At 43.6% G+C, this 15,906-nt stretch overlaps 1 protein-coding gene and 1 long non-coding RNA gene across 6 annotated transcripts in view; one reads left to right on the plus strand and one right to left on the minus strand.

The window, feature by feature from the left end:
* The first annotated feature begins 48 nt into the window (after positions 1 to 48).
* On the plus strand, positions 49 to 14,646 carry LOC104914186. Of its 5 annotated transcripts, none has more exons than XR_002121399.1 (7): positions 49 to 155; positions 8,869 to 8,969; positions 9,189 to 9,364; positions 10,015 to 10,219; positions 11,471 to 11,587; positions 12,207 to 12,337; positions 14,504 to 14,646. It is a non-coding gene; the product is annotated as an uncharacterized LOC104914186 (long non-coding RNA). The 5 variants fall into 5 exon arrangements; XR_002121400.1 differs by having other exon boundaries at positions 9,230 to 9,364; positions 10,015 to 10,233; XR_795856.2 differs by having other exon boundaries at positions 9,230 to 9,364.
* Positions 13,254 to 15,906, minus strand: part of LOC104914185 (vacuolar protein sorting-associated protein 13D-like) — a 42,103-nt gene continuing 39,450 nt past the window's right edge. Inside the window, exons 15-16 of the mRNA XM_010722927.3 lie at positions 15,481 to 15,721; positions 13,254 to 14,692 (exon numbers count right to left, since the gene is read on the minus strand). Coding sequence (XP_010721229.1) covers positions 14,561 to 14,692; positions 15,481 to 15,721 — 373 coding nt within the window. The 3' untranslated portion in view covers positions 13,254 to 14,560. The remainder of the gene's footprint in view (positions 14,693 to 15,480; positions 15,722 to 15,906) is intronic.

Genomic DNA, 15,906 nt, shown 5'->3' on the forward strand with positions numbered 1-15,906 from the left:
GGCGCGCCGTGGAGCCGCGGGTGCAGCGCGGCCTCCGACCAGTAGGGGGCGCGCTGCTCGGCGTCGCTTGGCCGCTAACGTTCGCTAAGGGCCGTTGGAGGGAGAAGAGCGAGGCGGTGCCACAGAACCTTCCAGAGCGGCGACGTTGAAGGCAGGTAGGGAAAAAAGCGCTTGCTGTGTGCTGGGTCACCAACCAGCAGCCCAGGCTGCTCAGAGCCACATCCAGCCTGGCCTTGAATGCCTGCAGGGATGGGGCATCCACAACCTCCTTGGTCAACCTGTTCCAGTGCCTCACCACCCTCTGTGTGGAAAGCTTGGAGGTTGGGTGGCTGAGAGAAATGAAGCCAAACCGAGGTTTGGTGATGGGCGGCCAGCTGGAGGGCTGTAGGCTGGGAGGGTTTGAGCTGTGAGCCTGTTCTTTGTCAACTTGGAGCCCATTTGCACGTTCAGCAGCACCCAGTACCCCCAAGGGCAGTGGGGCTGAATGAGGGCATGTGCCAGTGCCGAGCCTTGGGGGTCTTCGCTCATTACGCTCCTCCAGAATGAACTGTGTTTCAGGTTGGATTTTAGGAAAAACTAATCTGTTGGAGTGGTTGGGCGTTGGAACAGTTTGCTCAGGGAGGTGGTAGAAGCACCATGTCTGGAGATGCTCAAGGAACGTAGAGGTATGGCACTGAGGGATGTGGTTAGTGGGCGGCATTGTGGTAGGTGGGCGTTTGAACTAAATGATGTTAGAGGTCTTTTTGGAACTTAATTCTGTGATTCTTTGGTTCTGTTTTATTATGTTGGCCCATGACATCAGAGGTCGCTGTTGGTGGTATGGCTGTAGAGGTTGAAGCTTTTTGGCACTATTGCTTTATGTTTTATTGCTGCACAACAGGTTGGCAGCACAGAGGCAGTCTGACAAAATGGTGTTTGACATAAAAGTGCCAATGAATCAGGAATCGTAGGGATTGGGAGGGACTTCTTGGGGTCATCAAGTCCAGCGTTCTCCAGGCTGAACAGCCCCGGATCTCACAGCCTTTTGTCATGCAGGAAATACTCCAAGCCCCTAGTCATCTTTGTGGCCCACCATTAGATGCTCTAGAAGACTCCTGTCTTTTTTGAATTGAAGGAAAGGTGTGTAATTGAATTCTTCCCTGTGGAAAAGAATGCACCCATTGACATTCATTGACACTGAACATTTATGGAGACAAAAAGTGGATGTGAGCACAGAGAGATAGGTGGGAGGTGTGTTTCAGCAGTGGCAGCAGTTACCTCTGCTGGTTCAGGTCTTTATGAGCACGGTATGGAGGCTGTTGTTCATCACTGGTGAAAATACAGATCTTGTGGTGGTGATTATGCTGAAAAATAGTGTTTTGTAGCTGAGCACCTGCTCTATCAAATAGTGTTATTGTGCTCTTTGTTGTAGTTTCTGTGGAAATAAATAGGAGGTGACTTGTGGACTTGATAAAGTTTTCTCTCCACACCTGTCCTTTGTTACAGCTGACTTTGATGTGACAAATTTGTCTCCCATCATGCTGTGTTTCTTCACCTTTTCCATCTGCAGAGGTGTCTTATGTTGAAGGCTGTTCTGGTGAAAGTTGATTGTCCAGAGATAATTTTATTTTGTTTGGTTTTGAGCACAACATCTGTAGCCCTCATTTGGTAACCTGTCCTTTAGGTATAAGGGACTGCTGTCAGAGTGAATCCAGACAGGCGTTCATGGCAGAGGCAATAAGTGGAAATTTCTCTTAATTAAGGAGGCAAAGGGCTCGTGCTTTTGAAGGTCTGCCATTTTAGGGGAAAGAGATTTGTCTTCAATTTGTGCAGTCTGGAAGAATCAAAGAATCTGCCAGAGAGACCAAAACAGTTCCAGTTTCCAGTTGTTTCTGTCTTAGGTTTTCCTGCTGTGGGGTGTGGAGGGTGAAGGCCAGGGTTTTTTTTGTTTCCCACAAATGACAGTATCCTTTCAGTTGGATACATTGAAAAGAAGACATTTGTTACTTTTAAAGCTCAACCAATCCTCTTCCTCCTTTACCTTGTCTTTCTGAAGTGAAAGCTGTTCCATTTAGCAATGCCTGGGCTTTCACAAGCCCTCTCCTGATGTTGACAAACTCTGGGCTTTTGGGGAGAAGCCAAAAAGATTAAAATTATCACATCAGCTTTTTTTTTTTCCCCTTTAATGGGATGATTCTTAAACCATGAGTTGAGCTGCCTTTCAGTTCAACTTCCCCTTAATGTTCCCATGGTAGTGTGGTTTCTCTCAAAGCAATTTTACTCTCCATTGCGGCGAATGGAAGGAGCACAGGGCTTGGATATGGGGTACCTGCATTCATCAATTGATTTTACATGTTATCACTGATGCCTGCCATGTCATTCCTGTTCTGTTTTAACTGAATAGTTTTGAAGAGATGTTAAAACCTCTAACTTGAAAACTTAGCACAAAGAACTGCTGATATGGGCAGTTACAATAATTGTCTGCCATTTTAATGATTAGATGGTCCTGATGCAGTGGAGAGTGTCTGCACTGGGTCTGCTGTTGAGAAATACAGATACTGGTGAGTTATGCAGTGTGAGCTGAGAGTTTGGTGTGTAACGTCTGATTTTTTTTCTAATGCGGTCGTTTGAAGTTTGATGTCTTCCTGACAACTCTACTTGGCTCTTCATAGCAATTTTCATGCCTTGAAAATATGCAAGGGTTAGGTGGGGGATGCTGGATCTTGTTCTTTGATAAGGGCCTGGGATTCCTTTAATAACAAGGACTCTTTTGTTACAGGCTGATCTTGTGCTACCTTGTGTGGGAGTGGTGAGGTTTGAAATGGATGGTGTCACTAAATTAGAACTTCACATCAGAACTTCTCCAATCTGCATTGCTTCCAGGCAAATTAAACTATGTGTCGAGGCGAGGTCATTTGGAGATCCTGAGAAGCCAGTTAATATTATTCTTAGACCACAAGGAATTTCCACTTACTGTAAAGCTGTCAGGCTGTTCCTCTTCGCCCCGTCAGTGAGACTGCAGCTTTGTTCTCTGTATCCAGTGGCACTGCAGTGATGTGTTGGGGCAGTGATGATACAGACCATTAACAGCAGCGTGCTGCTTGTGTGAGTTTCTGCAGGAGCAGCCTGGGTGTGGGACAGCTGTAAAGTGCTTGGTCAGGTTAAAGAGCATAATGAAATTAAGGTTTGCAGCAGGAAACATTTATTGTTAGCAGTTTAGCCACATGCTTGCTCACCATCTCGTAGATGCCCAGAGTGCCAGCAGGTGAATGTAACAACATGTTGATTCTTACAGTCCTAGATGAAGGAGTACCAGCTGCTCAGCAGAGCAGCAAAAGCGTGGCAGGTTTGGTGTGTGCGCTTGGTTTTCTGATGATGTATCCAGTCATTGAGAAAGCCATCAAACACACTTGGTGTTGCTCTGTAGAGTGCTGGGAGCAGTCCTGAGCACAGCAGGAATATAATGAAGACCTGTCAGAAAGCTGTGTGCTTGGGCATTGTTTCCAGCGGGCTGTGTCACCTGACTGGAGCTGTGACGTGCGTGGTCTGGAGGTGACGCAGAATGTTGTTGGGACTGGAGCCTTCAGGGTAATCTGCTCAGGGCTCACTGCTGGCACGCTTCTGGGTGCAGGAGGGGGGCTTGGGGGAGCTGTAGGCACCATCACTGGTCAGCCTGCAGGGATGGACAAAGCCTTTTTGTGTGCTGTGTGCAGTTTGTGGACTGCATGAAGGTCACAAGGGAGTGCTGCATCTCTGGAAGTGGCGGGGCACAGAGGTGTGGGGGGTGCAGGCTGGGTGCCGTCCGGCCTTGGGAGAACTGATAAATTTGGATACAATACCAAGTGCTGGCTGTAGGATTTATATTTTTGCTCCTGAGCATGAGGCCTGTTGAAGTTTCGAGCATAAATAACTGCTATCTCTCCAGTGCGTGGACTCTGGCTCTGTGCTTGGCCCTGTGTCCCAGCCCCCGCTCTGCTCAGCAGGGTCAGGGAGAAGGGAGAAGGGGCGGTGTCTTTGGCTGACATGAGCCCGCTGGGGAGGGATGAGAGGAAGGGGGTCTTGGGGGCTGGGTTCAGAGCAAGGTTAGCCAAATATCGGATAAATTAAGCAAGAGAAACAGACAGCTCAGCTTGCAGTGAACTTTTCACCCAGCTAACCTGTTGCTCACCCTGCGTTGCACAGGTGGAGTACAACTCAAGTGGAGCACAACCCTGGCTTTCCCTGCCTCCTCTTCTGCTGTAGCGTGAGGCATGGCCAAGGAGAGAGCAGGAACTGAAAAGAGTTTGATTTGTTGTTTTGAGTCCAGAAAAGATCTGATTGCTGTCTTTAGAGCATTGAAGTTAATGCTAATATGGCCATAGGGTTAGTTAGTGTTTGCTCCGGTGTAGAACCTCTACCAGTAATTCCTGGTCATAGAGAATGGGGAAGAAATTCCATGCTGGAGAGGGCAAGGAACAAACAGTGCCTGAACAGGAATAGTTAGAGATTCTTTGTGGGGAGATGCAAGGCTGGTGGGAATTCAGTGAATTCTGATGTTTATATTTCTCTGACTTTTCATCTGCATTTGCAGTGCAAGTAAATACAAATGATTGCTGACAGATGTTGTAAAAACATAGCATTATGCTAACCATTAAGCTTAATTTTGTTCTCAGTTACTAACGCACGTGGCATGGTATGGCTCTTACTCACATCACCTCTATATAAATCATGGACTTTCCTCTGTGAATCCAGAACAGAATTTATTCTGTTGGCCTTTTCTGAAATCTTCACTGCTTCTTCTCCCAAGAACTCTCCAAGCAAATTGAAGTTAGTGGGGTGGCAGCTTTGTTGGAAAGTAACATCCAGTAGAATGCTTAAACCCTCAAATACAGTTCTCTGGCTTCAGGTCAGTGTTTTGAAATTGGAACTCCTGTTCTCTGATCTTCCTTTTCACTCACTGCAGGTGAGGAAGGCCTGAAACCCACTGAAGTGCCTATTGCACAGTATTTCTGGGAGCTCAGCCCTTTTTTTTGTAAGTGTGCCTAAATTCCATAAAACAGAGGTCTTTGCAGAGGCTTTAAAGAGCCTTTTATTGGTAGTGAACTTTCAGATGGTAATGTCAGGAGCTCTGTCTAAAATGGAAGGAACACTGTATAAACCTTGAGATAAGCACTGACTTCGGGGAGATGTGAGCCTTCCTAGAGCTGTGAGTATTTTCTGCTCTGCTCACTGCAGGAGGATGGCTTCCCTCCCCCATTTTGGATCTGGGAAGAAGGTCGAGTTTTTCTTGCTCTTCATGTGCATTTGAGTTCATGTACAGCTCCTCAGGCACTGCCAGGTTTACATTAGGTGACTGGCTGCAAAGTAGTACTGAGAATGTCTCCCTTGGTACCCCAAATTCCTGGGTGTTGAGGAAAGACTGGAGCTCAGGCTGCCATTACCACACAGACCAGATGTGCATTCAGGCCAGCCCAGCGTTGCCATAGGATGGTGGGGAGCTGGTGACATGACTTGGTGGTTCCAGAGCAATGGGGGCTCACCCAACAGGAGGGCAGGAATGGCAGTGTTGTGGTGGAGCCCACTGTTACACTTGGAGCTCACTAACTCCTCTCCTGCCAGGGAACAGGGATGTCATTCTGCTTTCTTAAAGTTCCAATGTTTTTTCTGATAGGTGAGAAATGAATGTAGAATGGGTGCACAAGCTCAGTATTCCTATTGACAGAAAGGGGCTGTAGGTCTCTCCTGTAGATGGAGAAGAGTAGGGGTGTGTTAGAAGAAGGGGTGGAGGAAAAGAGTATGAACTGCAGTGTCGTTTCTGGGCTTGCCTGTTGCATCAGCCTGTTGCTGATGCCACTGATTACTTTGCAGGTTTTGCCCTCATGCAGTTGTTTAAAAAGTAAAAGTAGCAGTCGAAATCTGCACAAGGCAGCACTGCTCTCTGCTGCCCCATCCCCTGCAATGACAGAAGCAGTTCTGTACATTTGGTGAACCCAGAGAATGGATTCTGTTTAAAGTCATGTTTTTGTTTGCTTGTTTGGGGCCCTTGGTTTGTTGTTCTGGTTTTGTTTTGTTCCCTTGGGATGGCTTTGGCTGACTAATTTTACAGCTTGTTGTTTTTCAAATGCAGATGTCACCACTGGAGAAAGAATGGGGCAAGGACAAGTTCAGCGGTCACCAGATAAGGAGGACCGTTCTTTTTCCATCGGTTTGAAGAGATTTGGCAGAGCTTTAAGTAACACCATAATTTTCCTAAAGCTTATTCAACTTGCCAGCTGAAGTGTGTGTTCTCCACAAAAGTTTCTCCCTTTTACACATGTTTGCAACACTTCCCAGACCACTTTGTTCTTTCACCTTATGGCTTGAAACCCTTGTTTCAGGGCAAGCTTGTTCCTTCTACTGTATTTTTACTGCCCCTTGAGTGACATCATTCAAATGGTGAGTCTCTGAGAGATGATTCATACCGAGAAAGATCTAATAATTGTTACCAGTTATTCAAATCAGTGTTACTGATTTCCCGCATCCTCCCACTGGTCCCTTGAGCTCCCCCACCCACTCGTTTTTCCTAATAATTCCCAGGCTTTCTGGCTGTATGCTCAGTGTGCCCTCCTCAGTGTTACTGTGCTAAGGTGTAAGTATCTCGCCCTCCCCTGAGGAGCTCTTAGGGCTTGGCTGCAGCAGCTTGTGTAGGCAGATACAGGCTGAGCTGAACTGGCAAGGTAGAGGTGGATTGACAAGAGCTGGCCTCAGTAAAGCTTCAAACTGCTTTCACAGCACATCTTCTGTTTCACTGCTGTGTCGGTATTGTTGGCAGCCTCTGAGGTTCAAAGCTAGATGAGTAATGTGTCTGCAGGCTGTGGTGTTGGGGTGCACAGAACTCTGAACTGGATTCTGAGAAGTTCTGCAAGGTATTGGGGTAATTACATGCTCTGTGCTAGCAAAGACTTGCTCCAGTAGTGACTCTATCATGCTGCTGCTGTTTCAGTTTGTAGTGAAGAGTGTTTCTGCTGCTTCACGAATACAGATGTATAACTCATGAAGCTTGAACTCATGAATTGAACTCTATGCTGTGCTGTGATTCACATCATCAGTGTAAAAAGCAAACTCTTATTGGGAGCAGCCATATATTATTTTTCATCCAGCTTCTCAGTCTGGCCCCATATTCCCATCACACCCTTTCTTCATATCCCTGCATTCTTCTCTTTTGATCTCCCCTGTTTAAGTCCTTTCCATGTACATTTTGTCATTTCTCTTGTGCATTCACCTTCTTAATCGTTTTTTGTTGGCAGGGGCACGCTTGATTTTGCTTAGAGTTATATGGATCTTGAGTATCAGAGGTGGAAAGGGGCAAATCTGGATCAGTTCTGGATGCCCAGCACAAAGACGCTGATGTTCATGTCTCTGCACGCTGTAAACCCAGCCCCAAAACAAGTCTGTGGCTCTTGTGGAGAGAACTGCTTTACGTGGCAGCATCCTTTTGCGTTGCGTTGGATTCAGCATTGTGTTCAGGGCTGAAATGCCCTGTGTGCTGTGCGTTGGCCCGGCAGGATGAATTCACACAAAAAGAGCGTCAGAGCTGCCCTTTCTGGAAAAGTAAGCGATAGAAATTTATGGCTGATGCATCTGCAGTAAAGCTGGCACCACAGCCCTACTTCGTCAGCAGTAGGACAGCGGAGGGGAAAAAAAGCATGGTGTAACCTTTGGTATGTTATTTATTATCGGTTTGCAGCCCTCTGGAAAATGAACTTTAGAAAATTCTGTGCCGATGGTAACGATGAACACTGGGAAAACCCAGGAATCAGCAAATCCATTGTGTTGCGCTGACAGAAAGATACTGTTACAACACACTTTAGCTGCCAACTTGCTGCAGTCACTCAATCCATCATGGTGGGCTGTTGGATCACAAGGCAGTGAAACTCAGCCTGGCGTGTTATTTTAGTCTTACATGGACTGTGAGATAAACGGGGCATGAACCAGCCCCCTGGCAGGGGGTCGACCCCTAGCGCCCTCATTAAAGTGCCAATCAAAAAGAGTAATGGAACAGGGAATGGAAAGCTGGCTTCTTCAGCCTGTTACTGCACACAGTCTGAGCAACTTGCACAAGCCAAGGGAAACATTTCTCTTCTGAAGAAGAGCCAGGCTTCCAGAAATACCTCCTCTCTCCTTTTCTCTTTGTGTGCAATGCTGGGACCCTCCTGTGCGTCTCGCCTGTGGTGGGAGCCTGTTGCTTACCACAGTGCAAGCAGTGGGGAAGAAGTGTGGCCGAATGTAACCCGGAAAGGATGTAGATGCTTCTTCTGTGGAGTACAGCAGCCAGTGATTGGTTACAGCATGGCTTCTCTTGCACATTGCTTGGATTTCAGCATTTGCGTATGAAAGAAGGGCAGAAAACGGTAGATGCAGAAGTCATGCTGGTGTGCACAGAAAGTGTATTGTTGTGCATTTGTGTAATTTCAACTTTCTGCAGGAACCCACAGCAGTGATACCAGGATCGTTGGGTGAATGCAGCACTGCTATGCTGCTTGTCCTTGGTGGTGAATATTTCAAAGAGCTGTATAACCTCTGCATTGCCAATGGATGCTCATCTTCCCGTTCTGAGTGCATTCCAACAGTGGTGATGCTGTGGGAATTTATGTACCATCTTGTGATGCCTTCTGGGCTTCTGTTATATAAATCCACATTCTGCAGATCAGCTTCACTCTGGTGTGTGCTTGGCAGAGAGAACAAAAGGTAACGAGTGAAAAGAAAAAGCACCATAATATCTTCATAGGTATTACAAATTTGGTTAAAAGCTTCTGTTGCTTGGAAGATTGCAGGTGGCTGCAGGGTGATGCATGATCACAGGAAGGAGCCATCCAGCCATCCTTTGTTGCTGCCTGTTCTCATGCTGTGCTGCACTAATGGCTCTTCTAGGTGCTGTGAAGCTGCAATCAGACCTTGTTGTGGTAAAGAAGAGAAAGCAGCAGCTGTGTTCTGACGTTGGCCTTGTACTTCACTATGGGATCTTAGTCAAGGTATTGAACTGCTTTCAGTTTTTCAGTTTAAATGTCTGTAATTGGGACAAATTCAGCTCTTTCTGCTGTGAGTGCTGGGTTGCTTCTGTGAAATGTCTGCAGTTTGCAGAGTAACCAGAACAGAAACATTTTCAAAGCCCAGGTGAGGTTCAGTGGTGCTCATTGGAAGGGGGAGAGAAATCACTGATGTTCTCCCTGGTATTTGGGTTGTTGTGTCAGGAGCCTGGCTCTACTGAAATATGGTTCTGTTCTCCTGCAAGTGGTGTGGAGTTTGTTGCTTGTTCTGCCCTCATCAAAGACTGAGGCGAAGTTTTTGCTGCACCATCACCTGGTGGTTTGCATTGCTGACTGCAGATTGCTTCAAGGCTGCTGGCAAACGACAGGCATTTGGAATGGTGAGCCAATCTTGAGGGTCAAAGCAAATGCTGTTGCTATTTCCAGAGGGTTGATGGATGGTGGATTTGATAGATTTCTCTATTTGTTAAAAATTTCTCCACAGCTGCAGTATCCAGGGGACTTTTCTTGTTATTTTTTTATTTTGCTGGCATTTTTAGTGTGCAGAAACAATTGTTCTGTAGCTCCCATACACAGTCCTTGTCCTTTGGGTGACCCATCCATTTATCCAAAGTGTAAACGCACATGAAAGCTGTTTACTTCTCTCATGGCCTTTTAGTACTTTCGAGTCAGACCAGAATAGGCCGGAGGTGCAAGGTTGTTCTTATCCACAGAGAGAACTGCTTGTGCTGGGCATGTTGCTTGGGCAGCAGTGTGTCTGTTACAAGAAAGCCTCAGCAATCCCTTATGATTGCAGAGTCTGACTGTACTGAGACAACAGTGTGGCTGCACAGCAGGCCATGAATAGAACTGATACAATGCAGTAGGCATTTACCTCTTATGTAACTACATTTAGTGCCAAGATTATTTTTACTTCTATACTTGAATATGCTGTAGTTCCACTGAGGGAAAATAGGAAAAAATATAATCTTTTTTTTTCACTATTTGTCAGTGGTTAATGAGTAACTTTCTTTTTTTCCCTTTTTGGCAGGCCTCTTTTCATGAGTAACTGAGCTCTGTTACAGCCTTGTGTACACAAGGCTGGGTCCTCACACTGCCCCTGGGTTCACATCTGGTGCTGCTTTACTCACGTTCCCCACTCAGAAAGTCTGATGATAAAGACCTCAGGAAAGGAGTACATCTCAGTCCTAGAGAAACCGACCTGGATTCTGTTAATGAAACATTTTCTCTGCGAGGTAACTGCAAGGAGGTAGATTTGAACTGTCCTGATTCCTTTTTAAGGCTACCAGGGTATTGGGCCAACTACCAGTAGGCTGGAATAGATCTGAACCAATCATATGCATGGGGAATCAGTGATGCTTTCATCCTAGCCCAGTATTTGATAAAACAGCATCATCATGTGTACTGACAAAGCAGTTACCACCAAGCATGGATTGGAGTGCATAGCTCTGCTCCCAGTCTGTTTTTTCAGACAGGACGACTTGGTGATCCTTGTTTATAACAACTATGCTTTTAAGAATGGAAGTGTGGGGAGTAAGGCCATCACTTTGCGAGGTAAATTTCAGAAACAGATATATTACATAAACACATACACACAAATACATATATGGTGTAATTCTCTGTAAGAAACAACGTTATTTAAGCAGTATTTGATTAACTGTGGCATTAATAAAAATGCCCATTCTTTTGTTTTTATCTGTTTGCAACTGCCAGTAACGTGCAGTGTATGCCCAGAGCCTGCTTTTCAGAGCTAGGTACCTGAATTAGCTGTGATTAGAAAATACAGGAATGTTCTTTAAGGAAGAGAAGCAGAGCAAGCAAGGTTTCCCTCAGGGTGTCATCATCTGATGCTTCATGCCCTGTATGAATCAGGTCAGTGCACAGTTGTGATGGTAAAGAAAAAAGGATTTTTTTTTTTTTTTTTTAGACACATTTTTATATAGTTCATCCAAGATCCCAGGGACCAAGTCTATAGTTGGTGAAAGAATAGCTGAGTGGTAGAAAACACCATGCAGTCTGGGAAATGGGATAGCATACTTTGAACTCCTTGTCGTGATTATTATGATTACTTTTCTGTTTTGAGATGTGGAACTTCCAGCCACTTACTTTCTTTCCACAAAAACATAAGCACTGCACTTTTTGATTAAACAGCATTCACAAGTTAAGCTGTTCAGCTAGAATCGAGTTGATTTATTGGAAAAATATCCAAGAGCAGAAGGAAGGATATTGTCCACATCTTGCATGTTGTTTGGCTTATTTCAGGCATATCTCATTGTGTATTTCCTGTTTCATTGCCTGTAATTTATTTAAAGACGGCTAAGTTGGAGTAGGTAACAGAATTGTTTATGGTCCAGTAGTGACTGTTGTGAAAACTGTTTCAGCCTGATGTTACCCTGGATGTGCAAACCCTCACTCCTACTTGGAATTGAGCACCTAAGGGTTATTAAAGTCTTTCTTTTAATTTGTCCCCTGCCTTTCTCTTACAGAGGCAGCAAGGGAGACACATACTTGATCTGCTCCCCTCACCTGTGATGTGCTGCAGCCTGCTACCAGCCAAGGACTGTCTCCAGGAATAAAGCTTATACAATTATGTTATGGGTAGGGTATGTGATGCTACTTTTTTTTTTTTTCTTTTTTTCCTCTCCACTTTTAGTATTCATGGTATGCATCTGTTTTCTGTATGTTTATACTGCTGCAGTCCCAGACTGTTTACCACATTTCTCCTGTTAGCAATACTGCTTCCTTAGGCAAAAAAAAGAAGTCTTGGTGGCCTTGTCACTGCTCCTGTTACATATCAGTGATTCAGAGTAGTAATTCTCTGTGGTTCAATTGCTTTGTCAGGTCTGAGGCAGTGAGGTCTTTGCAGCCAAAGCTTTTGATACAGATCAGGACAGAAGGACCTCTGTAATTCTGTGTGTCCAGAATTGCTTCTAGAAAAAAATGACATGGTCAGCTGTGGTCTTTGACGTAGTTCAAACATTAAAAGTTTGGTCACAAGTCTGGTTCATTTTAGTGATGGTGGACCACATAGTTTTGGAGAAATGTTAGAAATATTAGGGTGCTTTTTTCACATATCACATTAGCTTAATTGCTAATTAGCTTAATAGCTAATGTACCGTTCCTTGTGGTGTGTTGTTTGGACTGACTTAACTCTCTATAGCTGAGGTGATGTGCTATAGCAATGTCTCACAGTACAGAAGCTGTGTTATTCTCTCTCATCAGCAATTTTTTCTCTCTGCTTCCGAAATTTCAAGACAATCTACTTTCATGGCTGCAATTCCTATCTCCTCAAATAAAACCAGGCTGAATGATACTTAACTGCGTTCATAAAGCTCAGAACTTCTCATGATTTGGTAAGTGGAATTACTACATTGTCTTAGTTTGTGTATAGTTTTTGTGAAAGCTAAAGGCTTGTACTTTCTCTGCACTTCCTCCTCTAAAAACTATTTCTGAGTGTGGCCCTTGGAATCTGAAAGTTGTACTTATTCACTTAGTAATAATGTTAATAGTGCCAATAACAATAGGAAGTCCACAGGAGTTCTGAGATGATCCAAAAATAGTTGGGTTACAGCAACAAGTAACATCATTTGTGCTTAAAAAAAAAAAACAACCACCAACAAAAAACAATGAAGTTCTAGTTCAGTTTGTTCTGGAATGTTACAAGAAGCAGTGTGCTTCCTGCAAGTGTGTCTGTACGTTATTCCTAGTAATCAGCACTGTGTTTGTAAGAGAAAACCTGTTTGAGAGAACTTTGGGTATGAATGAAAAAAAAGTCAGTGTGCTGACTGTAGCTGAGAGGAGCAAAGTGTCAGTGCTGGAACAGTATGGTGACATAACTTGAGTAGCCCAAGCCAGCTGCAGTCCATGGCCCTCTTGTACATCTAAGACAGTGGGTATATTTCTTGAAGCTTTAAGTAATTGTTATCACCAGCCAAAAAAACCCCAACAGGTTGAGCACATTCCAAAGGAAACACACAAATCAAATCCATTGTATCCTGTAGTTCTCTGAGTTCAGGTCACTGAATTGAGGTGTACTGCCGTACTTCTCAGGCGTTTGCACTCCCATTTCTTACACGGATGCTGCAGAACAGACTATGCAAGCCATTCTGCTGTGAGCTGGTTTTTATTCACCCTACCCATCTACTTACCTGCTTTAGCAACCAGGCTTTGCAGCATTAAAAGAAAACAGTTTTGCAGGGGAGAGGAGCAGGGCCTTACTAGCAAGAATCCAATAGGACTGACTTGTTAAAGCACTGCTGAGCCAATGCACTTGTTGAATTCTACATTTTACTTAAAAATCATACAGAGAAACATACAAAAGTGGTGCATTAAATCAGTTTCATTTGCATAATGGGCCTTTATAGATTTGTATCTCTAGTGACAGACCATACACACATCCACTGATACTACATTTTGTCCTCACACAGCAGTCCTCTGCCTTTCACATTACAGGAGTTAAAAATAGTTTTACTTGTAACTATCTTCAGGCTATTCCCTCTTAAACAGATAGACAGACTTGTAACTCCCTCTGGAAAAAGTTCCATTAGATTACCTAGTTCCTGGGAATAAAGGTAGTTGATGAGACAAACACTCGTGTGACATAACAGCATTTGAAAAAGCATGTTTTTTTTATTATTATTATTTCAAAAAGTTTAATTTTGAAGATGATATCCTTAAGACAAATGATGCAGTGATGTCTCCCCACCCTGACCTTCCCACTGCTAGCAGAGTTCAGCACTAAGCAGCCAGCTACAAACACGTGGAGGGAAAAGCTGAACATGAAGATTTCAGTTTCCAAGGCTGCTCACTTGAACTGCTTTCAAACAACACGAAAGCAGGGGCCTTCAGAGGTACAGACTTGACTAGCTTTTTGAGTTCTGGATTCAGAACAGATTCAGCTTTTTGTTATCTAGTATTTTGGAAATGTAATTAAACTAGTGAGTCATCTCTGCAGTATTTTACATAACGCAATTATTTTGTTAAAAGCATTGACCTTTCAGTGCAATACGAGATACAGGTTAGCTGTACTCATGGTAAGAAAAAAAAAAAAACCACACAACAGAAAACAGTGCACCCTAATCACAGTGTTAAAGCTAAGAACTACAGAACTTCTGTGCTCCAACAGCTGGAGTGAACTTCTTTTTTTTAACAAACACTCCTTACGTACATTCCTGAACTGTGAAAAGCAGAGAGAGAGGGAGAGAGAAGGAACAGGTAGTTTCAGGTACTGCAGTAAGACTCAGTATAGCTCCTTTAATTTCTTTACACTGTAAACAGACTTGTGTTCATACTGACACCCTGGTCTGGACTTTCTTATTTACATGAAACACTTTTACATATATACATGTTAGCAAAATACAAGGCATTTCCCAGAACTGAATGCATTTGAGCTGTATCTTTGTTATACAACTAATGCTTTAAAAACAAAACCAAAAAAAGCCCACTCACAATGATTCCATACAGTTAAATACTAAAATCATATTTATTTCCTTCCCATATAGTATTTTCTCTAATTACAGAATACCATCAGCTCCAGACTGATTCCTGCAGTTCACTCTGGCAGTAAGGAAGATGTTTCAAGAGTCCAGCTCTAATTGTTCTTGATTTTCACTGAGTCTTAACATAAGCTGTTGTTCATAATAAAGGCTCTTTGCATAGTTTATTTCTTGACATAGCTTTACTGCAAGAACTTCAGATTTCACATTGACCTGCAGAAAGAAATGTGTATGATGTTAAAGAGGCACCATTATATTTTTATTTTGCTGACCAAAGGAATTTGCATGGCTATGCTTGAAGGAATATAAGTGCTTCAGTGGAAATCTTGTTCTCAGGGCTGAGGATGAGGGATGGAAGAAATGAGAAAGACAGGTAACAAGAGTTTCGGTAATATTGGGTGGGAACAGAAACATCTTGCAATATCTGAAGTTATTTCCTTTGCTTCCTCTCTTACCTTTCATCTGGCTGCTCTGTTTGGAATGTAAACTGACTTAGGTCAGGGGTGAGCTTGTAACCTTGTCTGTAAAACAGACCTGGAACAACTACTGCAATGAAGCAAAAAACCCACGACATTGAGAAGTGAGATACTGATTAATTTTTACATGTATGACATAAATAGTCAATTTCCAATCTTTGGAAGATGCTATGTATGTAGGGAGAACGCTACAGTAAATAGCACAGTGCTTAACTGCATGTATTGTGTAATTAGGATTATTTTTCAGATGAAGAAATATTTCTTAATGTACCTTGTGCATTCAGGAATATGTTAGGAATATTTTAGATTTTACCTTCAACGTTTCTCGGGAGTTCATGGAACAAGTTCTACTCACCTAAACCTTTTTGGCAGCAGTTACTTTCACTGCTGGCAGAATGATGTTTTCATTATTAAACAGTGCAAGAAACCAAACGCTGATGAGTAGAAATACATTTGGCATCAGTACATGCATTGAGGGGAAAAGAAACCCCTGCATGAAAGAAACAGCAGGCACTAGATCCTTACCATTGGTTTTTGTTGTGATGGGCCTGGCATTGCTACACCACTGCTTGTATTAACAGCTTTCTTGGTCAGCTGCACGTATACTTTCCCATGATCTTTTGAAACAAGGCAGTGGTAGAGGTCATCATACTTCACTTCTAGGAAGATGGCTTCGCGGTCGGTGTAGTCACCACTCTTGAGGAAATAAACAGCTTTAGATGAGATCAGAACACAGTACTTCTCTATGTTCTCCACTGCTATGAAGCTGTGAAAGAGAAAAAACAAAATGAAAAAAAGGAAATGAATCACTTGATAAAAATACTCAGCTGTAACAAAGGTCTCAACCTTGTGCATTTTCAGTGACCTTTGGAAGTTTTAAAGAAAACCAATAGCATAACACATCCAATTCATTTGCATTTAAAGTGTTCTTGAGATCAAGCTGGTGTGTAC

The sequence above is a fragment of the Meleagris gallopavo genome, chromosome 23 (assembly GCF_000146605.3).
Source record: "Meleagris gallopavo isolate NT-WF06-2002-E0010 breed Aviagen turkey brand Nicholas breeding stock chromosome 23, Turkey_5.1, whole genome shotgun sequence".
NCBI lineage: Eukaryota > Metazoa > Chordata > Aves > Galliformes > Phasianidae > Meleagris > Meleagris gallopavo.